Source organism: Fusarium odoratissimum (assembly GCF_000260195.1).
Source record: "Fusarium odoratissimum NRRL 54006 unplaced genomic scaffold supercont1.1, whole genome shotgun sequence".
NCBI lineage: Eukaryota > Fungi > Ascomycota > Sordariomycetes > Hypocreales > Nectriaceae > Fusarium > Fusarium odoratissimum.
In genome coordinates this window covers 1,703,808-1,728,217 of record NW_022158687.1, presented here as the reverse complement: position 1 = coordinate 1,728,217, position 24,410 = coordinate 1,703,808, and the positions used below count along the sequence as shown (strand labels likewise).

Here is a 24,410-nt window from a genome sequence, read left to right as displayed (position 1 = left end):
GCACTTCATACAGTAGCCCAGTTCGGTGCGAGACATGGAGGCCAGGTCCGTAGTCCCCAATTGTCATTTCCCATCAAACCAACTGTACGGTTATAGTTGGCATGAATGATTATGTGGGCTTAGCGTCCCTCGTGGCATGAAAGATCCCTAAGATAATATTTATCTGCCCGATCGATATTGACCTGATATTGACCTTGGGCAGTGAGTGAGTCTGGGGTGACACAGAACATCGTATGCTGATGCTGTTTCACCAGGGTTGTAGGTTGTACAATGCGAGGATCTCAGTGTCATCCAAGCTGGCCAAGTTTGCGAGAATATAATGGAATATCCGGCTGTCTATGGTCAGATTGGGGTTGTACGAGAAGCAGGCTGTGGTCTTGACGAAATAAGCAGTCTATTATTACCAGCGGTTCGAGTGATGTGTGTAAGCAGGCAGGAATCTCCTGATATGGATATGGGAGCATTGCCTATCGCAATGGTTGGATCTGCAGGTCGCTCGGTGTGGACAGATGTCGCAGATGCGTTGTAGTACCGCGGGTATTCCATTACCAAGAATGGTATATGGCAAGTTCACAAGACCTGTTTCTCGTTCCTATATTGGGTAGTATACAGATAGTTGATATAGTTTGTATTTAGCGAGGAGTCGACAGCTCAACTACTACGCAAAAGGAGAAAGATTGATAAAAGTCCTAGCCGAGGGCGAATGAAGATCGGGTTGCATTCCCCATTCAAGGCCCCTGTCACTGTTGGTCAAGCCCCTAGATCCATGCAATTCATGTCTGCATGCATCCATCTCTCAATCGGGCAACTTAAATGCTGGGGAGCCGGGCAATCGTACCTATGTATGTATGGAGAAACAGATGCATAACCTTGGTTTAAACTGAGAAGGATATTGTATGCATGATTATACGAAAATATTGTGATATGTAGCCTGAAAACAAGCAAGGACAAGGGCTTCGGCGTTGAGGACCTCAATAGTATTCCAGACACGAAGTGTACAGTGCACTCTAATTTGTGTATGAATAGAGGACAGTCGTCAAGTCACTCTGACGAGACCTCCTCTCTCCTCTAGATATGATCCAAGCTACCGCGCGCCAGCCCGCTCACCCGCTCCCCTCAATCGTTCAGATCGTTGACTAGCGTCTGTCTGTGCTGAGGGCACGGTTAAAGTACGGAGAGGCTGACTGACCATCCATTCATTCTGTTTCTCGTCTTCGTACAAACAAGGGCACGGCCTTTGTTACTGATGATAACTGATGAGCATCATCTTCGAGTCAGTTGCTGTTTCATTACGTATACACCAATATTTCTTCTGCTACCTTTACTAGCATAAATAACAGTAGAACAAGGAGAAGAAAAAAGCAATCATGTATACCAGACTCTGCAACAACATTCAATTCTCGCTTGTCAAAACAGCCCCCGTTCTGCTCATCCCATATCCATGGATCTTTCCCCTCCATCTCATAAAGCATTACCTAGCACTAATACATCTCCACTAACTACACTACCTAAGCTGTATATACCCCCTGCACTTTCACCCATCATCATCAATCAATCACCCTCCAAATCTTGACCCGATCAGCAGAAACAAAAGAGGCGTCAGGCTGGTATTTCTCTGGCATCCAATACACCACGGCATGGCTTATGCTGAAACAAGGAACCTCCATCCCCTACCTAACCCACGGCGTTTCCCGGAGACCTCTAGTGATCTGCCACCCCCCCTGTCTATGTCCCCGAATGCTAAATGCGGGCAGCCACTTTAGGTTTTCTAGTTGACCGAGGGCCTAGTTCCCCTTCCCTAGAGGTAAGTACGGAGGACCTTTCATCATTTATCATGTTAACCTCGAGTATCTCACATTCGACCAAACAATGACCACATTCCCTCCACAACAAATCGCTCGATCTTATACCGCTCATTCTCACTCATGACTCTGCTTCGCCGCAACCTAGCTAACCCTTGCCTAGACCTCCTCTCTAGGTACTTGCGAGTTGCCTCGTCCATCTCAGCTGCTGTTGTCCTGTCCCTGCCCGCCGCACCCTTGCTAGCATGACGCCTCACTTGTACTCGACATAGACCACAATTCATAGTCATTCCATAATACAATAATATACGATACCCGCTCCTCGAGTTCAATTCAGCCCCCATCCCATCAATCTCGACACTACCAGCCGTTTGACGCCGAAACAAGGCCCCAACCACAGCTTACCGCACTATTTTGCCCTAGTCCAACACGATCTGCAGCCCACTCCCACTGTTAAACGGACTGCCTGTCCCCTCGCCGTCGCTCTAAACTGGACCGCCCCCTCCCATCCCTCCATCGTCCATCTTGCGGCGTCCAAATCAGAGACATTTCCGCCTCCTGTCTCTCTATCAAAAGCAAGCAATCGCCAATCTGCTGGACCGTCAGCGCGCCTCTAGCACGCGAGCGACTCAGAATCCAAGTCAGAGCCATAGCCCAAGTCTCTCTGGCCTCTTCAGCCCCCTTTTTGGAGCTTGCCCGTATGCAGAAGCCGTCTGCTCTGCCTCGACTCGCTAGCACGGCCGTACTGTAGAAAAGCTTCGGCTTTCCCCTTCGCTCCGTCGCGGAGCTGGACCCTGGCCTCACGATGCGCCACTCCGCTCTTAATAAGTCTAAGAGCCGCCTACGAGACAACCCCCCGCCGGCCACAAATACAACAGCCTCCATTGCCGATTCATCTGTGAACGTTGTTGGGGCTCTCTTGCGGGATGAGGGTCTCCAACCTGAGCATCATCAACTTGCGGACTCACTCACTACCAGCGACGCCTCTTATAATAGCTTCAACGCCCACGCTCATTCACAACCTCATGGTGGCCAGCAGCAATATAATTCACCTCTCCTACCCAGCACAGAGGAATCATACAACATCCCTGAATTGACGGCCGATTCGCCTATGACAGATGCGTTCCCCGTCGAAGACAATACCATCTCCGCTACCAAGACACCTACTTTCGCGATAGTGACTGACGGCTCTTCTACTGCAATCGCCACCGAGTTCTCAGACCAGAACAATTACGACCAATTCTCCTCTAACACCTACATCGAGACCTATAAATCCGAGTCTGAACCCCCGGAGTCCGAGTCCGACCCAGATCAAGAGCATCAGGACGGTATTGATCTTGATTTGGACACTTCCACCCACCCACCTTTCTTGGACGACTATTGGACACCTCCCACATATCTCGACCTGGACTCTGACCACATACCCCCTTACCACAACGTGGATTATGATATTGATATGAGCGACAGCGAAGGTGGCGCTCCTCTCGACGACGCATTCGACGAACTTGAACACTTCACGGACGACCAATCTATTCTATCTGAGGGTGACAATGATGAATCATCCCCTATCAATAACTCAACCAACTATCTTTCGCAAGCCGCCTTCCATCCGCCCACCATAGTTGACAACGACCTAATCATGAATGCTGTTCCGCCTCCTGCGCCATGGGGTGCTGTCTTGACCGAAGACGCAGCTACGTTGGAGGATAATGCGCCTCCTTTGCCGGCAGGGCTCCTGGGCCTGCCACTACTTAGCAACCCCAACCCGACTATGCTTGGGTCTGAAAATCTGTGCCTGGTTGACTTTTTGAGACACTGGGCATTCCATGCTCGTTCTTCCTCCTGTCCATCCGCCTCGCGGGTGAACGCACCCTGTCCAGAAGACATTCGCCGTCAAGCAAATACACACATCCGCGATGTTCAGTACAAGGACCTTCACGGCGATGACTATGACATACAAGGCTTGGATTGGGCATCTATGAACACTACCAGGGAGTATGCGCGGCAAATACGATGTGCCACTTTCAGGAATTATGTCAACAAGCAAGGTTCAGACAGATGGAGTGTAAGTACCAGTTGCCTTTGATTGAGTCTTCTCAGCTGACCTCAAGGTAGCCTCACATGGCTGACGTAGCTATCCCCCCGACTCAAAACTTTATGAGATTCAAGAGATTCCTTATCCGCCAAGATGTCTACCTAGCTCATTTTCAACTACGGAGCGTCCTAGCATGCCCCTCAATATCGCAGGTCTACTATCCTGGCAGGAGAGGGATCAACCGAATCAACACTGTCACAGGAAAAGTAGAGCTCGTACTTGACAACAGTCATATACATGGTCTGGGAGCTCTCATCTCTGCCCTTGATGCAAACCACGGAGCCATGTTTGCAGGAACTTGCAATGGCGAATACTATCTCAAAAGCCTGGATTCTGAAGACAAGAGAGACTTTGCAGAAGGTTTCATTACTTCAAATATGGGAGGTATCACCAATCATGTCCAGATCTACCAACCCCGACGATCTTCTGGTCCTGTGGCTGCCATTGCCAGTAACGACGAGGGATTCCGCGTTCTAGACCTTTCTACACAGCAGTTCTTGATGCAGAGCAGGTATCGATTCCCACTCAACTGTTCGCGTATCTCACCTGATGGCCGCTTGAGAGTCATGGTCGGTGATGACTTCAAGGTACTTATTACCGACGCCGATACCGGTGAGATTCAACAGGAACTGTCCGGACACCGCGACTATGGTTTTGCCTGCGATTGGTCCGATGATGGTTGGACAGTAGCCACCGGTTTCCAGGACAAGGGCGTCAAGGTCTGGGATGCTCGCCGTTGGTGTGACGCGCGGGGTGTCAGTACACCTCTGTGCACTATCAGATCCGATATGGCTGGTGTGAGAAATCTGCGCTTCTCTCCCGTCGGCAGTGGCGAGAGAGTACTCGTTGCTGCCGAGGACGCTGACATTGTCAACATCATTAATGCTCAGACTTTTGGCAAGAAGCAGACAGTCGATTTCTTCGGTGAGATCGGCGGCGTTGCATTTACCAACGGCGGACATGAACTCAATGTCTTGGCGAGTGACCGTCATCGTGGCGGCCTTCTCCAGCTTGAACGATGTGGCCGTACCGCTGAGCCCTATTTCTCTAGTTCCTGGCAACGTTATCTCGATGCTGACACTGATGAATGGCGCTATCAAGCCGATGAGACTACACGCCGCGGTGAATGCTATCGTCGAGTTCCAGTTTCGAGGGATGCCTTGCCGATCTTCTAAAACATTTCTCGATGGCTTACGTTCGAATCAGATACACAAAGCATCTTCGTTTGATTCACAAATTATCTTTATACTTGCTTGACCTCGCTGGTCACTCTCCTTCATTCGAAGCATCTTTCTCCTTAGCATTATACCCCTTTTGTTTTGGCTTATCATATTATGATCTGTTGAGAAATTACCATTAGCCATTCACAACACGTCACTTCTATATAGGCGGCGATGGTTTATTTGAGGGCACAAACTACACAGACCCTCACTACAGAGCTATTCATCATGGGTTTCGTTCATCATTTTCTTATTTTATCACCGACATCATTATCCTGGGGGCTCAGGGCTGAGCCCGGTCACTTTGTTTGGGAGACTATAGATATCAGGACATGGGCGACGGGATCTTCATTTTTGGGACAAATGAGTGAAGTATAAGTCAGCTGTATATCTATGTAGTTTGCAAAGATGATATTGAATGACTACCTACCCGATATGGACATCACTATTTGCATGTTCTCTATTCCCTTGATGGTTACACACCGCATCTATTTCAGTTACAATATCAGTTAACGTACAAGGCATGTTCCACATGCTCAGTCAGATCTGAGACATACATGAATTTCGTAAAGCATCGGTGATTACCGATACAGGTACAGTCTCCGAGACACGCGAGTCTCATCGTCATTCCAGATATACCGTGTCTCATCTACTCCTTGACCGCTAGAATGCTGGTGAAAATTCGAAGTGTGCCAAGTTGAACGCTGTGCTAGAACTACGATAGCTTCACAACAGACTTTTTGATTTATCTATTAGACTATTTTACGTTGACGTGGCCAAGTGTCACGTCCATTTTACTTGTTGTTGCTCACATGTTCTTATTATTATAGGTCTCTGCTAAGAATGCAAAGCCGATTGGGGTGTAGCACCGATATCTTGCTCGTTTGTGTATCAAGCACGGTTGTGATATAACGTTGATCGTTTTGATAAGATCCTGCGGTTCCAGCTCTTCGAGCTTATCATCGATATGATCATAAAGCCGCTTACTCTCTTATTCTAGGAGCTCTAAGTGATTAAAGTGCTGGATGTCTCATACATGCACCCGTCGCTGATATTATTGGCGCCTTAGTGGCTGCTATGATACATACACCATGAGCCTGAAGAGACCTTGCTTTTGTTCATGATGTTTTAGGTAATTTGAAATGTAATTGCGTGGGGGTGTTGGTCATCAGTTGATACCAGGATGAGACGACTTAGGGAAGGATTGTTTATACGATAGCTCACGAGACATAGCACAATGGCGACTGAAGATATACTAGTGAATTACAGCATTATGAAGCAGAGGCTGAATGACAACCCGGCTATAGTATAGATCATACATACAGATCATCTCTCTCCCAAGAAAAGGCTTTCGCTTACCCCGCCGCTCAAGAGCCGTAAAGAAGTGCTGCCGCAAATAACACATATGGAAAGATGACATAGTAACAAGAGCTCACATGTCGTTTGAACAGTGGAAGAAAAACAGGATTCATCAAGAAGGTCGTCCTCAACCGCCCGGCCAGATTCGTTTCCCTCAATCTATTGCGCCCATGCACGCGCGCAACGATGCATTGCCCCCTGAGGCGGATGTCTGGAGTTGGCCTGAGAGAGAGAAGACCGTCGGCTTTCGGACTCCATTCCCGAAGGCTCTTGTTGGATGTCAATGATGTGAATCACCGCATGGACGGTGGCGAGAAAAAGAGAAGAGGGTTGCACGAGGAAGAAAGAAGAAGTTAATGGCCGGGCGGTGTTGGTCATGATTATGTACAACATTCAGCATGCTCCGAGGGTTGAATCGTACAGAGGACGCTTGGGCACGCTGCAATCAGAACTGGAGTCTCCAGAACTGCTTAGTAGCCAGTGAAAGAAGAGGCGCAACCCCAGCTTCGCTCACAGTTGCAAGAACCAGGCTCCTTCCAGAGATCATCCTCGAAGGAGAAGAAGACGGTCTTGTCACCACAGCTCTCACGGATGGACTTGATAGCCTTGGCCTGCTCAGACTTGCCAGGGCAGGCAACACCGTTGCAGTTACCGCTTGAGGGCCAACCACACTCCAGGTTGATGACATCGTTGCCCTTGCAGATACCACGGAGGATCTCAAGTTGACCAGCGACGAACTCACCAGCCATGTCAGGGGTGGTGTTGGGGTTGAAGTAAGGGTGGATGTTGGCACCGGTGACATCAACAATATCGCAGATAGCACCCTGAACATCCTCACGCTCCCAGATGTCGAGGGTCTCGGCGATGGTGTAAGGACCGGTGTAACCAGAGCACTTCTCCTTGACGACAGTGACGAGCTCCTTGAGCTGCTGGGGAGAACAGAACTTGTTCATAATAGCCTCGTTACCAACGGTGAAGAGCTTGACCTGATCCCACTGAGCCCACTCGGCGTAGGCGTCGACCTGAGCCTTGATCTCGGGGGTTTCGTAAGTGCAGCCAGAGGCCTTGACGAAAACACCAACGATCATGTCAATGCCGTGCTTCTTACAGGCGGGAGCAACAGTCTCGAGGGTATCGCAGTCAGTAGAGTAAGATCGGATGATCTGGAAACCAGCCTGCTTGAGGGCAGCAATGTCCTTGTCAACCTGGTCGGCACCCTTGCATTTGCCGGTAGAGGCGACGTAGGGGGTGTAGGTAATACCGTAGTGGTCGTTTCCACCCTTCAGGTTGCCGGGGCTGGAAGGCTTCTTGGGGGCCTTGGGCTTGGGAGCCTCGGAGGGCTTCTCATAGACGGGCTTGGTGGAAGCAGGAGTCTCGGGGACAGAGTAAACAGGCGCCTTGGAAGTCTCGGGGACCTTGCTGGGAACCTCATAAACAGGCTTGGTAGGCTGCTCCTGCTTGGTGACCTCGGGCTGGGGCTTGGGAGCCTCATAGACAGGCTTGGTCTCCTTGGGAGGCTGGGGCTTGGGGGACTCGGGAGCCTTGGTGGTGGCGGGAACACCAGACTGAGAGTAAGGGCAGACGTAGACGTAGTCGGTCTCGGTGACAGTAACAACCTGCTCGGGAGCGGTGTAAGTACCAGGAGCGTAGCTGGTAGGGACAGGGTAGACGATGACGGTCTCCTCCTCGCAGGTCTTGGTGATAGGAGCAATGGTGTAAGTGCCAGCAGATGGGCAGACGTAGGTGGTGGTCTCAATGACACTGGTAACGACCCCCTCGTGCTCGGTCTCCTTGGCGTAAGGGCAAGTGACGGTGGTTGCAGTCTCAACGATGGTAGTGACACCTCCCATGGTGTGGGTTCCAGCAGGGACCTTGGTGGTCTCGCCAACGCAGACGGTGGTGGACTCAGTCACGGTCATGGTGGTGGCAGGGAAAGTGTAAGTGCCGGGAGTAGGGCACTTGTACTCCTCCGGAGTCGGGACGGGGATGACCGGGACGACCTTGGTGGTGGTGGGAGCAACGGGCTTGGGAGCCTCATAGGTAGGAACCTCATGAACGGTGGTGGGCTTGGGCTTGACGGCCTCATGAGTGGTGACAGCCTCCTTGGTGGGCTTGGGGGCAGAAGGAGGGTTGGGGACAACTGAAACCGCGATTAGCGTTTATCCTACAGAATACTGATATGTTGACATACGAGTGGGCTCGCCATAGTAGGTAGTCCAGATGGTGGTGCAGGTAGGAACGCAGACCTCTCCACCACGTCGGAACATCTCATGAGCCCGGCGGTGGTGAGGGTAAGCGGCCTGAGCACCAGTGGCCATGGCCGCAACGGCGGCAGCAGCAAGTCCTCCCTTCATATTGAAAAAAGCTCCGAAAATTCAAGTACTGTACGTAAATGCAAGAGTTTGTAGTTGGCGTAGGAAACGAATGCCCGCTAAAAGAGTGAAGCGGTTAATGGAATAGAGGAAAACGAGAGGACGAAAGCGAAAATTAACGAGATGCTCTCTAGATTCGCGAAGGATGGAACCGTGAGGGAAAGGAAAAGCAGAGAAGGAGGAGGAGGAGAGCGGCATATTATGAGCAGATCGACTGTTATTGCCTCTACCTGCAACCTTGTCTGTTTTGCCTTGGCTGCAGTGCCCAGAGGGTCATGGCATTGACAAAGGATGGCCCTAGTCGAGAATAGCGGTTTAGATGGTACCTGACATGATGCACGATAGCGGCGTTTGAAGGCCAAAACTCAGGTACCCGTCTGTCCCTGGCCTGTCCTCATGTGCCCTGTGCCTCATGAAATGAGCTGGGGTGCTAGTCGCCCAGTCCCAAACGCGGACCATTGTTGGTGCAATATGTCTATCATTGCCTTGACAGCGCTAGAAACCCCAGCATTTGGCCGGGGTTATGGACGAAAAGGAGAAGGCTGCGGAGCACGGGGCACGATGCAATCTCGTGGGCTCAACCAGCCCAAGGGGCATTTGCTCACGTTGCCGATGCCATGCCTCTCCCAAATAAGGTGGTTTAGGGGGGGTCGAGTGTTCGAGACCAATCAGCTAGCTAAGCGGTCAAGGTTGCCTCTGTTGCGAGAACCTGTGGTGAATAAGAAGCGATATTAGTCCAAGGACGAGGCTTCTCTGACCGTTGGTTGGTCACTTGACTATTCACAAGGGGAATCGAGATGAGTTGACCTCGATTGAGATGCGCGATTGATGTGAACCCCGCGCGGGAGATGAGCTTTCAAGTTGCGCATCATGCTTAGAATAGCCTTTAGCATCTTCAAAAGTAGAGTTGCCTCCAAGTGCAGCGCCCCGGTTATCGCGGTATCTTGCTTCAAAAAAAAATTCCATCTATACAACGATCCTCATATCATACCAATTCTTGACTCTGTTCGCCTTTCGAAATTCGAATCAGTCGGTTCATCGGCGAGTGGGGTCAAGAGATTGTTCCTGCATCTGCCATGGTCCCCCAATTTACCCTAGCGGAGGTGGCTTCGCGCTTGTGGACCCAGGGGTTTCCGTTCAAGCGTTCTATTTGTTTTAGTGACACTCAGCGAGTCGCCTTGTCGCCGTGTCGTCACTTTCTCTGAGCCTTTGGCGTAATTAACAAGCTGTCTCTTATTGGAAACGGGGCCAGAAGTTCCTGTCTCAAAGCCCCCCTCGGCACAACAGACATCTTGCAGCCTCCATATGCGGGGAATTAATAGATATAGTGATCCGAGAAAGCCGGGGCAAAAGCTTGTCAGTCGGCGGTCGGGTCCTCGCTGGTCGAAACAGCTAGGCTTAATATCGGAACCTCAATCTTATAATTGCACTTCGTATTCACCGTCACATCGCACGGCAGTTCGTCTTGCCGGAGATGCTCTAGCCTTTCCAGCTTTTGATGGGCTGTACTCTGCAATGAAGCGTCAGTTGGCATAAAGTCAATAGACAGTGAATTGACTGATATTCTCGTGTTTTGATTTGATCTGCTCATATGTATGAAAGGCTCTGGATCAATAGCAGCCCCTGTATAGGATTTGCAATGTCGATCCATCGGAATCATCTCTTGCTCAAATGAAGTGAATCTCGCGCGCTTCTTGGCTCCAAGCCGTCGTTATTTAGGCTATGCTCGGCAGCCGGGCAGAGCAGGGTGCCCTTCCAATTAGAGAAGGTCTTTCTCTCGAGACATCTCTCAGAATGGAACTACTCGCCATTAGCTAGTTCCGGGGTGAATTGATTGTCGACTTGGATTATTGCCAATAATAGCAGCGAATTCAATGCCTTCTAAATCGAGCCCCTTTTGCTGCTAGGTTTCCTTGAAACTTTCGGCGAGACGGGGAGCACCAACGTATCTACACAGATGCAACATTTCGGTGATGGTTTTATTTAGGTATTCATGATGAGTAATTGTATAAGTCTAAGTAAAGGTACTAAGGTCAGGTTGTAGTCAATACCTTCTTTACCTTAGGTTATCGAGAAATCCATTCCATGGGTTCCGTGTTGGCTCCTGCCCAAACGAATGGCTAAGAGCCTTCAGTTAAAGTGGAAAGCGCCATATCATGTGACCTCGCGATTGTGAAAGTTGCCAACACGCAATAGTAAAATTTTCAGCCTCGCGTCGGCTTCAAAATTTTGAGTTGTAATACCTTGCTTGATACAGGGTATTTGTGATATACTGCAAAAATGTTACGGTCCGCAGGTCGTCCGTACATTTGCTGTAGATGTCTTCCGAACTGCCCTAATGGATTACGATCTTCATTTTCTACGCCTTTGCAGTCCTCGACTGGACGTCATAACGTTTGTTCATCTCACACGATGTCAAACATGTCATGGACTAACAAATCTTAGTACGCTACCTCAACTAAGAACCGCCCTCAGGGTGCCTTTGGAAAGACGAACATTCCCACATCTCTTCCCAAAACTTCCCCTGCAGTAGACAAGAGGCCAATTCGGCAAAGATTGCAAGAATGGGTTGCTATCAACGACCCTGATAGGGAGGTAATCCCAATTGTCCCAGACCTTACATTTTGGTGCACTGTCACCAACAGTAACACACGTCCTCAATCTACTGGCTCATCTGAATTGGATAATTTCAAGTCTGATCCAGTGAGTATGGTGGGCCCAGATGAGAACTACACTGAGGAGGATGCTGAAGTTGCCATTGTTGGGCACAAGTCCCACGCTCCCGGCGATCTTGTTGAAATGAAGCAGCCTGGCTCCCGGACACCCTTATTTGCTATATACTTGGGGTTCTTTGGCCAACGGTATCACTTTTATACCAATACTGGAAGATGGGTTATCAGCATGGGTTTCTCCGCGCTCTTCTCTGTGTCTAAGTTCGCCGCCGCCAAGGAGCTGCAGCCAATTCTTTCTCTGATTCCTCTTAATGCCACGGCGGACGAGTACGAAGAATTGCGCAAACGAGACAGGGGCCCCGGGCGAGACGTCGGTGCCCATCTGATCAACAAAATGAAGAAATTCATGTTGGAAGCGGACGAGGCCTTCCAGACAAGCCTTAACAGTTTAGACAGGGCAAGATCACTGGTCTCAGATGGGAGAAAGACCAAATATTTGAGTCTGTTCGAGCTTGCCGACTTGTTGTTACCCAATTCACTCAAAAAGGGCACCCAGTTTCCTCCTGCTGCTTTATACGCAGTTCACACAGCGCTCTTACGAAACGACTTTATCTTTCGGCCGTTAAGCCCTTCGGCTGACTGCCATCGAAAGGACCATCTTTTCGAGATTTTCCCGTATCAGGATTTCATGATGATCAACCGGGTGACTCTCATGATCCGCGAGTATATTCACCTAATGGCAAAGACGTCAGGAAATATGACGTCTTCTGATATGTCGGAAACGGCATTTGGTACTTTCATTCTGAAGGCAAGACAAATCGTTCTTGCCAACAGAGAGAAGCGCTCGTGGACACCTTACGGAATCCTTGCTCCTACTAAAGGGGTCACTCTTGAAACCGGTGAATGGTCCAGGAAGCACATAGAATTCATCCGCTTTCTTGAGTGGTGGGCAAGCTACGACTTGTTCGAGGATTCCTCACACTTCCACGCTGATGGCTCTCTCATTCTGCGAGCTCTGGATCTATATGAAGGTGCTGATCTGAATCAGTCTTGCGCATGGACCTTCCTACAAGAGCTGGGGATAATCCCGCCATGGGAAATACCATCCCGCTATAAAGTCCGTTTCCCTGAAGTCAAGATTCAGAGTGGAGGCGGCCTCATTCGAGAGACTCCAGTTAGTATCGAGGACTCAACTCGACCAGACGTGGCGGAGGATGCCAGACGAGACTGGGCCGACGCCCCCGTCTTCTGTATTGACGCCCCTTCTACAATACTCATTGATGATGGTGTCTCTTTAGAACGAACAAACAAACCTGACGAATTCTGGATTCACGTGCATGCAGCCGATCCAGCATCTGGTATTCGACCCAACTCTGAGCTGGGCAGGTTTCTCGAGCTGATACCTGAGAATATCTACCTTCCTGGCCACTTTCAGGCCATGCTTCCAAACGATCTGGGTCTGGACAATTCAGGAGACTACAAGTCTGGAAGTTTGGTTGAACAATACTCGCTTGCCGATGGTCGACCAGCTCTGACCTTTAGTGCCAGGCTTAACGAGAACGGAGATCTGTTGGACTACAGGATCGAGCCAGGTACTTTGCACAATGTCAAGTACCTGGATCCAAGAGATGTTGCTGAGTTTTGTAACGAGCCTCCACCCCCTCCAGTATCTGACCAGACTCTTGTTGTTGGCCAGCCACCTAACAAGTTGGACGTGACACCAAACCGCCCCTTGATGTCAGCTAAGGAGTTAGATGAAAGGAGTAAAGAGGACCTTTTGATCCTTCACCGTCTGTCTCAGGCTCTCAGGAAAAGGCGTCTGGAGAAGGGGGCCTGGCCTGTTTTCTTGCCAGGCGCTTCCGTTACTGTGGCTTTCGAAGACGTCCCCATGGAGCAAGCAGAAGGAACCAAGGTCCTGCCAGCTGACCCATACATCAAGGTCGGCTACGATGCCTTCAACGGTGCCTCTGTGGTGAGTAACACAATGGTGCTTGCCGGTGAGATTGCTGCTCGATGGAGCTCTGACCGTAAAATTCCACTACCATACCGACGGGACGCCCATTCGCAGAAGAATAAGACCAAACTTCTCGAATACGCCACGAAAGAGCTCTACCCTCTGCTCGAGAAGGGCATCGCTCCTTCAGGGGCGCAACGCCAGGAGCTGACACGCTTGACTGGTGGCATCGAGATGTCGACAGAACCCGGCCCTTATTTCATGCTCGGTCTGGACATGTATACCAAAGCCACTTCTCCTCTTCGCCGCTTCTCTGACCTCATTGTCCACTGGCAAATTCACGCAGCATTGGCACATGAGCGGCAGGTGAACCGCAGGCTAGACCCCAAGACTGATGATCTGAATAACATATTGCCGTTCACGGAGGAGACACTCCCCAACACACTCTCACTGTTGCGTATGCGCGAGAGAATGGCCCGGACTGTGTCTCGCGGCACCCAAGAGTGGATGCTCATGGCGGTCGTGCGGGCCTGGCAGTTTGAAGGGACAGCACCGAAGCGCATGAGTTTCACCGTTGATGCTCGTTGGAAGCAAGGCGTGTCCGGTCGGGTAGACCTATTCGATATGTCGGCCCTCTTATCCACCGACGGTATCGATGGCCTCGTGCTCCTCAAGGATATCAAGGTGGGCGACAAGTTCGACGTTGAGCTGGCAAATATCAACGTTCACGCTCGCAGCATGTTTGTCAAAGCGCTCAAGTACTATCCAAACACCCGGGCAGAACTACATGACGTTAGCCAGCCGGCACTCTCCCCGGACGCCCCGTCCCTGGCCCCGGCCTCGTGAGCTGCGCCGCAGGGTCTTCTTTGGTCTTCTCGAAGCAAGACTTTGTTGGGGTGGAAAGAAACACTAAGTTTGAGCGTCACCGCCTTGACGGCGAAGCCATGGCTTGCAGCATCGTGAGTGAGATTGGCGCTGTTTATGTCTCACATCTCGTTTCTCTGTCCCCATGCTCCAACGTCTCTCCGCCTTTTTCTCAATGGCTCTCAGCAATCAGCCATCGACTGACGTGGAGTCGCCCATCTCTCCCCCGCATTTTCGCAAATCCCATCGAGTCACCCCCTGCGTAAAAAATAAAAATAAAACATGGGGTCTCTTGCTAGAGACTTGATTGACAGAACCCTGACGTGATCCTCGGGGGTGTTGTGCTGGAAATGCACTGTACGATACCCATCTTAAGGGGGGGAATAGCTGACGACAGATCTCCCCCTTGCCCGATGCACGTCACTTGTATCATACCTGTACCATATTTTTACATGACCAGCACAAACTTGCGATAGCTTTGGAAATCAAAAGCATGAGATGTACAGTAGATCATCCATTTATAGAACCACCAATTAACAAAATTCCATCGATGCCAATACCGCATGTCGCAAGTGACCATCGACGGAAGTCTTCCCTTACTGTTAGACATAAGCAACATCACACCCTCGGCTAATAACCTCACGGACGCTCACACGACATCCTTTCGAACAACCCATATCCCTGTCAAAACATCCATATCACGAATTACAGCGTCTTTTTGGCATAATTGACACTCTGGGGCACTTCGCTAGGGCACGTGGAATGAGGTCACGCGCGCAGAGAGAACAGACCAGCCCGCGTCCTGTTTCCCCAACAATTTCGCTGCTTTGCATCTCAATTGGTGATCGACATAGACGAGACGTTGATTGGACCGTTTCGCAAGCTGCACTTCGGATGTGGCAAAGTCGAATTCTGTCTGCAAGAGGTAAAAGCTAGAACGACTAAGTTTTCAGGGCCAGTATGATCAGCAAGGGACGGCAAAGTCAAAACCCTCATTTGTCCCTTGTCAAGCTTGCTTACCTTCCATTGTGTTGATGAAATGTATGCCAAGTTAGGCTATTGGGAAGCATGCACATATTCTCATTTGGACGGACAGTCAAAAGTATCGAGATGATGGGAACACCATATTATTATATCATGAATACTTTTGTGTTGTTTTGTAACGGCTTCCGTGCGGTCCGCGTGAGTACGTCGAGATGCGACCCCCTGTCTTTATGTACGACCGATTCAACAACGCACTGAAGACCCGGTCCTGTTGCCATTTGCCGTTTGTGTCCTTCTTCTTCTTCTTCTTCTTCTTGTTCCTTTGTTTAAATTGTCCCTGTCCTGGCCTTACCGTCCCGTAGAGTCGCCGTAGTCGCCGAAAAAATCAATTGTCCCCATGGCTTATACCCTTCCCTTTCCTGATCCGTCCATAACCGCCCGAGGCCGCCTGTGATCCGTAGTACCCACTTGCCCATGGGATATCATGAAGTAAAAAAACAAAACCCTTGCCACAAAAGAAAGACGGGAACAAAAAATTATAACGCCGAATATCCCCCGGGCCTGTGACCTCTAGAATGGCTTTTCCCATTGCCCCGATTTCGTAGTCGGATCCCGGGGACCCGGGCGTCACGGGGTAGGCTGATCCTTCGTAGAAAGAAAAGCCTGAAAACCAATGATGGCGCCTTTGGTGAGAGCTGCCTGATACATGGTCCTCTCCTTTACCCATGAAATTCCCTCGCAGCCACCCAGCTCTTTCCACAATAAACACGGTGCTTTTCTTTAGCCTTTTCGTCTCCATCCATTCGTTGTTACAGACCGTGTATGAAAGATAGAAATGCGATTCCGGGGCCACTTTCCAAGATGTCGTCGTGACATTGGCACAGGCTGTCTGTCAACAAGCCTTTATTTCGTGATAGTCGCGGTAGTATGGCGGGTCAATGCCAATTATCTCCGAAATTCCCATATATAGATGCGCTTTTTTTTATGTTGTCATGGCGTCGTTTCAGCTCACACTAAGTGAGTCACAAGCTTATGAGCTTGTTCAAATTCCAATCGCGTCGCTAAAAGAAAGTCGAACGCTTGTGTACCCATTACTTCCTCCAGCCAACGTTCCAAATAACGTGGGCGATATCACGGGCTGTATTGACTGTGTCAATAACTCGACCGAAAATGCCGTCTCCGGATTGTATTTCGCCTTCCTCAAAAGGCATGAACATACCGGATGGTGTGCGTCGCATACCCGCAGGCTCCTCACAAAGACTGCCTGACGAGATGGATCTGCTCAGACCGCCATTGGCACCTTCGTTGGGAGGTGATGCCCACCCTGAGCGGGGACTTAACAAAGCGTCGTCAAGACCATCATCGTGGTCTTCCTCACCGAAAAAGAACTTTCCTGATTGTTTCGTAGGTCGTAGTGTCTCCTGTGAAGATGAAGGAGACATGAGAGGGCTTCGGGAGTGCTTCATTGCAGTCTCTCGTGGCTCAGGAGTGTCTTCCCGGTACTTGAGGGTGGTGGACGGCAGCATAGCGATTGTCTTGCCTTCAGCAGCTGGCTTTGACTTCATAGTCTTGCGTCGAGAAATGGGCCTCTTTTTGGTCTTGACTCGTTTCATCATGACACCATCATCTGAGTCGCTGTCTGAGCCAAAGTGCTCATCAATCATTTCATCCTCATCTTCACCCTTGGCTTCGACAGCTATACATTGCTCGACTTGCTCATTGAAATGAATGTGTTTTCGCTCCGAGTTGGGAGAAATGATTCCAGATGACTCGACTGAAGGAGCGACGCTGCTGCTGTCTCCGCTCAACCGCCGTGATGCGAAGGGATATGCGAAGTAATCTGTTGATGAGCGACCAAGATGGGGTCGAAGAATTCCTCTTGTCTCTTGGGCCTTGACAGCTGCAGTGGCCTGCTTCAATAATGAAGCTGTAGACAGTGATCGCTGAAGCATCACTTCGGACATGCTTCTCTTCTTGAGGATAGGCTTCTTGTTGAGGTTGACCAGTGAGTCAGCTTTGGATAACGACACGCTTGAAGGCTCAGTATGCGTAGGATGGAGGTTCTTGGGTCCTGACTGCAATGGGCCATAGAGCCAGGTGACATCACAATCCTTAAGCCTAGGGAACGTAAGCATTTCAGTAGAGCTAGAAGGGATATTCTGAGGGAAACAAACCAGTTGAGAGATTCGGGAGAGATGGTCTTCAGGTTGTTTTTGGCCTTCATCCAGGTCCTCCAAGAAGCATTTTCTAACCGAGCACTGTTGGGGAACTCCCCCCGTCGAGTGACGACATATCGCCATGATGACCAGATATCCTCCTCTCTCCACTCATGAGATAGGTAATCCACTTGGCGGGATGGTCGACTTAACACTGCAGTGTCGTCCTCTGCATGTTCAGACTTTTCATGTTCAGGTGTTTCGGGCCTTGATGTATCATCAGATACCTCTTCAGAGTTCTCGTGTTCTGCGGGAGAAACAGTATAAGAGTCGCCGGTTCGGGGACTGGGTGGTGGCTCTAGGTTGTCATCATGGTGGATTTCAGGGCGGATCTCTGGGTGAACGTAAAACTTCTCCTGCGCAAAGGATGGAAACATGAAGTGGTCTTCAGGTGATTCAGCAAGTCCAATGTTGTCGTCGTAGTCAGAGGCAATAGAGAGATTAGTGGCAGGAGTAGATGCGTAGGAAAGATCGACAGAGTCGGCGTGGACGGTACGGGGAGACGAGGGAGCAGATGATGAGTTAGATTCGGCGTAAGACTTGGATGTAGGCTTGTAATGATCGCTTAGGTGAGAAGAAGTGGAAAATGGTGAAGTCGATGAGATGAAGTTGGAGTGAGAATGTGAGCGTCGTAGGCCGGAGCCGGCGAAGTAACCGTTGTCGTCGGATGGAAGAACGACAGCCATGATGGGAGTTTGAGGAAAACCGTAGGAATCTTTGTCAATGCCGAAGCACCCAGGAAAGGTGAAATTGGGAGGGCTCGAGGTTAGAGACTCATGGGTACAGACGAGTCGAAAGGCAAACAAAACGGATGTTATGTTATGCTATTGATCTGAGATGAATTGACGAGAGTGTCAAGATCTAGCGTGGGCATGAAGTATAGAGGATAGAATGGATTTCACAATGTGGGTGGGGGGCAGGCTTATAGCAGTTTGTAGTTGCAGGCGTAGAGTCAACCTAAAGAGCCGGACAAGTGCTTGAGCAAACAGCAGGCGATAGCCGTAGCCGGGGTCCTTGGGGGCAGGTGGACAGGTTCTGTTTGGGGCTAGTTTCTAGCGTACCGGAGGAGTACGTAGCGTAACCCGGCGCTGGTGTTGTGGGTGTGTGTTTTCTGGGTGTGTACTGTACGAGGGATGGATGGCAGGCCAGGGATGAGCTAAACCTGGTCGAGGCGTGGTGGCGTTGAAGCGACCAAGACATCCCCCAGACCCAGTTGCGGTGACGAATTTCGTGGGGACCGTCCAGGTGTGGTCGAGTCCAGTGTGTGCTTCTGGTCTGGCGCTTGGTTGCCCGTCGCTGGTCACTGTTCGTTATGCACTGACACTTCGGTCACCGGCCGGATAGCGGAGTCTTGCGCCCGCTGCGATGGTATTGGGCAGGCGGTTACAGTGGGTGTTTAGCGTAGTGGTGGCTGATCTGCCTCCCAGGTTCGACGAGGTTCAACTGGGTGGTTATTGAAAAGAAGGAGGAGGATGAAGTTGGAGAAACGAATAAGTCGCAACGATGGAAGGCGATGAGAAGGGTATACTAGTACAACAGCTTTAGGTAGGTAGTCAGAAGGCATGGCGAGCCTGAGAAAGAGCGGGGATAAAACGAGGGAGAGATGATGGAATAGGCACTGATTTGGGTTTGACTCTAAGAAACGGGCAGGTCAATAACTGTGGGAAGAAGTAAGGGAGAGCGGGGGAGATAAGAAGCCACCAGAGACGGCCTTCACCTTATTAAGGTATCCTCGAGACCGCATGTCAATTGCTACCAAAATTATAGTATGGCAGTACGGTAGAGTACATACCTGCCTAGGTAGATGGTAGTCCAGGACACTGGCGAAAATCCATAAACTCTATCAAGTCAAGGGACCGATGAGATGATTCTGGGTGGCGCTCAGTCACCTACCTCCTACCTCCACTACCAAGAGGACCTTCAAACTTCAGAGAACGATTACGATTGCGATACAGACACAGACGGATGCAGATACAGTGCTGCTGCGGCTACGGTCAGATTATCGGTAGTTGAGGGGAACGGTGAGGGGAGTGCAGTGTCGCAATACTAAGGTGACCAACAGAAACTGTATTGCTGCAACTCAAGCAACTCAACTCATGAGCTACCGTAACTAGAGGGGCATCTATCTGCCTTACGACTGGCGGGTGAAGACGGGACCCTTTGCCTAGATCCAATGATCTTCCTGATATCCGATCCCATCTCCGGGTACTCCTCAATCTTCCCCAGTCCAGCGGCATCGCGTTGCAGTAGCTAAGGTAGGTGAGAATGTGCCCAGGGCTGGTCGGTCAATTATCAAGGCTTTGGCGAGCAGTTGATCCCCTTTGGTGTTTAGCCAGCTAGCCAGTTATTACTGCATCTACACAGGTAAGGTGAACGTATCTATCTACCGTACCGTATATGCATGCATGCATATGTACTCCACACGCATGCACGTCCAGTATATGCTAGAGATGGCGACAGAAGTCTAGGCGAGAGTCTCATTCTCAATCTATTTCCTAGACCAAATCTAGGGAGACTCGACAAGTATGTAGAATCTATCTTTCACAGCTCTCAAGCACCTACATCAACATTGGCGAATGTCTTAAAATGTCTGACTTGGATGCTCGGCTTGCGGTGATGAGCCACTGGGGTAACGAGGGTGTCTGTCTTCTTGTTTTGGAGACTGATGTGAGGACCCTGAGGGGAAACAGAACGGATACGTATCATGCATCTGTCTCAGGTTACTTTCATATAAATCCCGACTCTACAGCTACAAACGTATTAGTTACATCGACTTCAGGAGCGATATGGTCGAGATCGAGAAAGCAGAGACACGGAAAGATAATTCAGCCCGATGTGATCGAGGTTCATAGCTCGCCCCAGACGTGGGGTTGTCAGGGAATATCCTTTCAGTGTTACAGAGCATAAGTTCGTCCGTTCGTTATCAGAGCCATACAGCTCCGGTGCACCAATAACTACAATCTTATAAGGTCGCATGCAAACTCACGTCATTGCAAAAGGTCGATTGGCAATTCCATCCGTGGCATCACAACAGCCAACTCTGTACAGATACACCATACTGAGTTGCTACCTGCGCTGTAGAACAAGATGAGAAGCCTCAGAGAAGGGGGGCGTGGGGGGTGTCTCTTAAAAGCGTGGGAGGTTCCAGCGTGGGCTTCCAGCCAACATGGGGGGCGCAAGCGAGAGGAGAGTGTTGACAGTTGACGAGTTTTCCATCATGGCTGTAAAAAGCTGCCGTGCCTGCGCGCGTATGTGTGTGTCTGAATTCCGAGAGCAATATGATGATTCCTGTAAGCATCATGCTCTCTCAATGATACACCGGGTAAAAAGCGTGAGTTCGGAACGCGTAACAAAACATCTGGTCTACAGTAGACGTATAGTCTGAGTCAACCAAGACGTCAAGTTTCGGACATCACTCTGTTGGCATTTCTCTAACCATGCCGCAAGCCAGCCATCGACACTTCAATCCAGAGATATCATTTAACAACCAACAAAAAAGGGCCCAATGCGGAACACCGCCAGACAGCTCATCCCTTGAATTGAGTTCATCTTCACCCGCCCTGACTTACCGTTTGTAGCTCTTGGTGCAGATCAAAGAGGCTCAAACCTAGTCGGCGAAACAATGGGCCAGTGGAAGTATGTATGTACATATGTATCATGTTTCTGTTTCTATCATTAACCGATAAGAGCCCTTGGTGGTTGATGCAACGTGATGTGATTTTTTACGAACCAAATTGGCGCATTGCCCTCGTAAACTCCACCGTAAGCATCCTCAACTCTGCCCAAAATTCAATTTTCTAACCGTGCTTCAAAGCCCACGATAAAATGTAATTACGACGTAGGCTTGACCCCATGACCATCCTGTGAAATGCGAAGGCCTTGACCTTGACCTTGATCCGTACACAATAAGATGAATCAACAAGGTTGTTTGCGGGGTTAGAGCCCAACTCTGTGAAGCAATTTGCTTCGAGAGTAGATATCCACTAGGGAGAAGCGACCGTTGCAGGGGAGAACTGGATCCCACTCTCTGGTAGCGAGCGGCGATAGCTTGGCCATCGACCATCACGAGCAATGCAGAATCACCAGTCTGTCTCCTGACGGACAGGGGCACAACGGTATAAGTGAGGAAGCCAGGGCAGTGCGCGTGATCAAACCGACTGAGACGAATCGATCCCAAGTCCGTCCTTGGTGAGCCTCACCCTGAACAGCGGAACGACATAACAAGCACGACATTCGAGTCCGTCTATGCGACTCATAAGTTACGCGCCTTCAGCTGGCCCGGGCGTAGATGTCTTCCTTGCTCTTTTTCGGCTTAATCGAAAGTCCTTGCCCCCGTTCCTGAACCAGGAACAGGAGACACGAGTCTCAGTCTCATGTGCCAAAGGTCTAGAATGGTCAATGAATGAAAGCAGTCGGTTTCTGATGATAGAACAATCAGTGAATCCCGAAAGACACAAGGTCTGCTATCGGGGTTCCTTGAAGATCATGGAGACCGTAGACTTCGACTAGCAAGATATCCAGTATCAACACCAGCACCACATCCAGAAGATGCTCGAGTCACGATGGCTTCACATATCAGTTCGGCTCGACTCGCGGTTAAAAAAAGCAACTTCGCATTCAGACTTTTCATCCTCCCTCATCTCTCCCATGCCCGTAATTTCAGCCTCTTCTGGCCCCCCGTTGGAATGGGCTCGGGTACCAGATTCGAGACAGCCGGGGTGAAAGCGGAGTCCGTGGAAGTGTAAAGCCCCAGCAACAGGACAGTGAAAGAAGAAGAGCCAGGGTTAAGTTACCTCAGGGGGTGGTTCATTGGAGGGCCCAGCGGAACGGTCCAACCTAGACAGCCGACCATGTCCCCCGGGGGCCCACGGATAGTTCCCCCGAGTAAGACGAGAGCTTTGCATTGGACAGACAACTTAGACTTTTGGGCCCTAACAAGGGGACAAAGACTGAAGCCAAGACCCAGGACGACAGCCTAATGCTAGCAAGGGTCTATCAGCCAGTCCAGGCCATGAGAAACGAGGGGCAGGGGAACATCTTCGGTTTGGTTTTTCTCCTAAATTTTCATGTTCCTATTTCCAATTTTGCCCTTCGCTTGGGCTTTTCGCAACTGCCCGAGAACAGAGCGGGGATTATCGAGGGCCGGATAAGTTCCAGAAGCTGCTCACGCCCCTGATCATCCAGAGGAAAAACCAGTTTTATTTGCTTTAGTGTCATCCGCGGAATTGATTGGATCGGATGTCATCGTCAATTCCCCAGAGAAACCCCGAATACCAGGCCCATGCGTGATAATCAATCATGCTGAGAGAAAATGTCGAAATTTTTGAGCCTCCTCCTGATGAGATCCACTCCACTTACAACAGCAACCACACGACCATGCGTTGCTTTGCCAAACGTTTTTTTTTTTTTATGCCCTCACGCTATGACATGTCTCACTCCAATGCAGGGCTCGTTCTTGACCATGCTTGATCCAGATAACGTCATTATCAGTTGTTTTGTGCTCAAAAATATTCTTCTCAGTGGCGTTGTGCCCTACCCTCGATCACGAATTTCATATAGGCAAATTCCAGGGTCCCTTAAAAATTAAACGTCTCTGGACATGGATGATTGCTGCGCTGCACAGTGCCCTTCATCATATCCTAATTTTAGATAGGGTCGACGAGGGAATTCTATAGGAGGCTCAAAACTCACGCTTGATTGCCAGGGACGTTTACGTTGACTCCTACGTACAGCCATTGTCCTCGCGGCTGAATACGACACAAACCCTAACTTCTGGAGAAAAGAGTCAAGGAGTCGTCAACTACCAAGCGCTGCGATCGGCGACGAAGTAATTCCCCTCACATCAATTCATGCAAATGCCCCGTAATTCAAGGTCTCGATCGCACCCAGTGCTCCCTCAAAACTGAAGCTGCAGAGCTGGCTGTGTCCTCCACTATCAATTGTGTCGTCGGAGAGATATTGGTGGCGGGCTTTAGAGAATCAGCCCAGAACTCTGCTAACGCCAGAGAACTCAATTCTTTGGGGGTCAAGACGCCATAGTGTTGGTCATTGTTTCTGGCGTTGGACGTGCGAGAGATTCTGTGTGCTAATGGATACGTCGGTTGGATGCAGGATAATATTCCGAAATGCAAAGGGTTCACTTCATCCTGTGCCTGGTCAGAGGCCAATTGAAAGCTCGTGTCGTGATCCGTGCTCTTTCTGCTGTCATCCAAGCGTAGATCGTCTAAACCTGGATGTGATTCATCTGCATGCCGGCTTCAAGCCAACGTGTCCAACGCTCTGTCTCAGAGTCCATGGATCTCATACCGACAACAGAGCGTACGTCTCAGCCATATCAGTCGATATGCATCTACAATGCCCGTATGTGGCTTCGTTGATTTCTCGGCGGCTCAGAACAGCACAGTCCCCTCGCTGCAACACAGGAATGCACCCCCAACCCAAACTGTGGTGTTGTGGCCATCGTAGCAAGCTTACGGCATTCCAGGACGTCAGCTTGAGATGTGATAAGCGGTACGGTCCGTGCGGTCTTTGATCAACGTTTAGCTGCCTCTAGGATCGACAACCCTCCATATCAAAAACCTGGAGGAATATTCTCTACTGGAGTACCCTGTGCATGATGGAAATTACTGCATCTCCGTTCACCCCTTTCTTGGCCGAGCTGTGTAACGGCTCATTTTCAGGGTTGTTGCTCCCCGGAACGCGCAAGTTTGGTCTCGATTTCACATGTCCAGCGTCATTATGACATTCCGATTACCTTGGGTTACGTCTCACTCCGGGAACTCGGCCACAACCAACACAACCCACGAGTGCTGACAATTGGTACAGAAACTCCAATTTACAATATTTCAAACGGCATATTATTTCCAGGGGAT

General features: G+C 50.1%; 4 protein-coding genes across 7 annotated transcripts; 2 read left to right on the top strand and 2 right to left on the bottom strand.

The window, feature by feature from the left end:
* The first annotated feature begins 1,220 nt into the window (after positions 1 to 1,220).
* On the top strand, positions 1,221 to 5,715 carry FOIG_00606 (uncharacterized protein). 2 transcript variants are annotated; one of them, XM_031196875.1, is made up of 3 exons: positions 1,221 to 1,804; positions 1,966 to 3,867; positions 3,918 to 5,715. In XM_031196875.1, exons 2-3 carry the CDS (start codon positions 2,608 to 2,610, stop codon positions 5,070 to 5,072), a joined length of 2,415 nt encoding a protein of 804 aa, XP_031072642.1. In that variant the 5' UTR covers positions 1,221 to 1,804; positions 1,966 to 2,607; the 3' UTR covers positions 5,073 to 5,715. The 2 variants fall into 2 exon arrangements, with proteins under 2 accessions (XP_031072642.1, XP_031072641.1); XM_031196874.1 differs by having other exon boundaries at positions 1,221 to 3,867.
* A 533-nt stretch (positions 5,716 to 6,248) lies between these two features.
* FOIG_00605 (uncharacterized protein) lies at positions 6,249 to 9,483 on the bottom strand. Its single transcript, XM_031196873.1, has 2 exons — positions 8,668 to 9,483; positions 6,249 to 8,616 (listed from the first exon to the last, which is right to left on the bottom strand). Exons 1-2 carry the CDS (start codon positions 8,828 to 8,830, stop codon positions 6,947 to 6,949), a joined length of 1,833 nt encoding a protein of 610 aa, XP_031072640.1. The 5' UTR covers positions 8,831 to 9,483; the 3' UTR covers positions 6,249 to 6,946.
* A 1,236-nt stretch (positions 9,484 to 10,719) lies between these two features.
* On the bottom strand, positions 10,720 to 19,201 carry FOIG_00603 (uncharacterized protein). Of its 3 annotated transcripts, none has more exons than XM_031196870.1 (3): positions 17,497 to 19,201; positions 15,359 to 17,440; positions 10,720 to 15,279 (listed from the first exon to the last, which is right to left on the bottom strand). In XM_031196870.1, the coding sequence occupies exons 1-2, from the start codon at positions 18,222 to 18,224 to the stop codon at positions 16,414 to 16,416; spliced, it is 1,755 nt and encodes a 584-aa protein (XP_031072637.1). In that variant the 5' UTR covers positions 18,225 to 19,201; the 3' UTR covers positions 10,720 to 15,279; positions 15,359 to 16,413. The 3 variants fall into 3 exon arrangements, with proteins under 3 accessions (XP_031072637.1, XP_031072638.1, XP_031072636.1); XM_031196871.1 differs by having other exon boundaries at positions 10,720 to 15,254; XM_031196869.1 differs by having other exon boundaries at positions 10,720 to 17,440.
* On the top strand, positions 11,063 to 18,676 carry FOIG_00604 (uncharacterized protein). The gene is made up of 2 exons (XM_031196872.1): positions 11,063 to 11,242; positions 11,294 to 18,676. The coding sequence occupies exons 1-2, from the start codon at positions 11,129 to 11,131 to the stop codon at positions 14,318 to 14,320; spliced, it is 3,141 nt and encodes a 1,046-aa protein (XP_031072639.1). The 5' UTR covers positions 11,063 to 11,128; the 3' UTR covers positions 14,321 to 18,676.
* Positions 19,202 to 24,410: the final 5,209 nt, after the last annotated feature.

Excerpts from the sequence above, each read along its gene's own strand:
- FOIG_00606 (XM_031196875.1), top strand. The coding sequence starts at position 2,608 with ATGCGCCACTCCGCTCTTAATAAGTCTAAGAGCCGCCTACGAGACAAC. Across the intron at positions 3,868-3,917 it reads AAGGTTCAGACAGATGGAGT|CCTCACATGGCTGACGTAGC; the intron begins GTAAGTACCAGT and ends ACCTCAAGGTAG.
- FOIG_00605 (XM_031196873.1), bottom strand. The coding sequence starts at position 8,830 with ATGAAGGGAGGACTTGCTGCTGCCGCCGTTGCGGCCATGGCCACTGGT. Across the intron at positions 8,617-8,667 it reads CTACTATGGCGAGCCCACTC|TTGTCCCCAACCCTCCTTCT; the intron begins GTATGTCAACAT and ends TCGCGGTTTCAG.
- FOIG_00604 (XM_031196872.1), top strand. The coding sequence starts at position 11,129 with ATGTTACGGTCCGCAGGTCGTCCGTACATTTGCTGTAGATGTCTTCCG. Across the intron at positions 11,243-11,293 it reads CCTCGACTGGACGTCATAAC|TACGCTACCTCAACTAAGAA; the intron begins GTTTGTTCATCT and ends AACAAATCTTAG.
- FOIG_00603 (XM_031196869.1), bottom strand. The coding sequence starts at position 18,224 with ATGGCTGTCGTTCTTCCATCCGACGACAACGGTTACTTCGCCGGCTCC. Across the intron at positions 17,441-17,496 it reads TCTCCCGAATCTCTCAACTG|GCTTAAGGATTGTGATGTCA; the intron begins GTTTGTTTCCCT and ends TACGTTCCCTAG.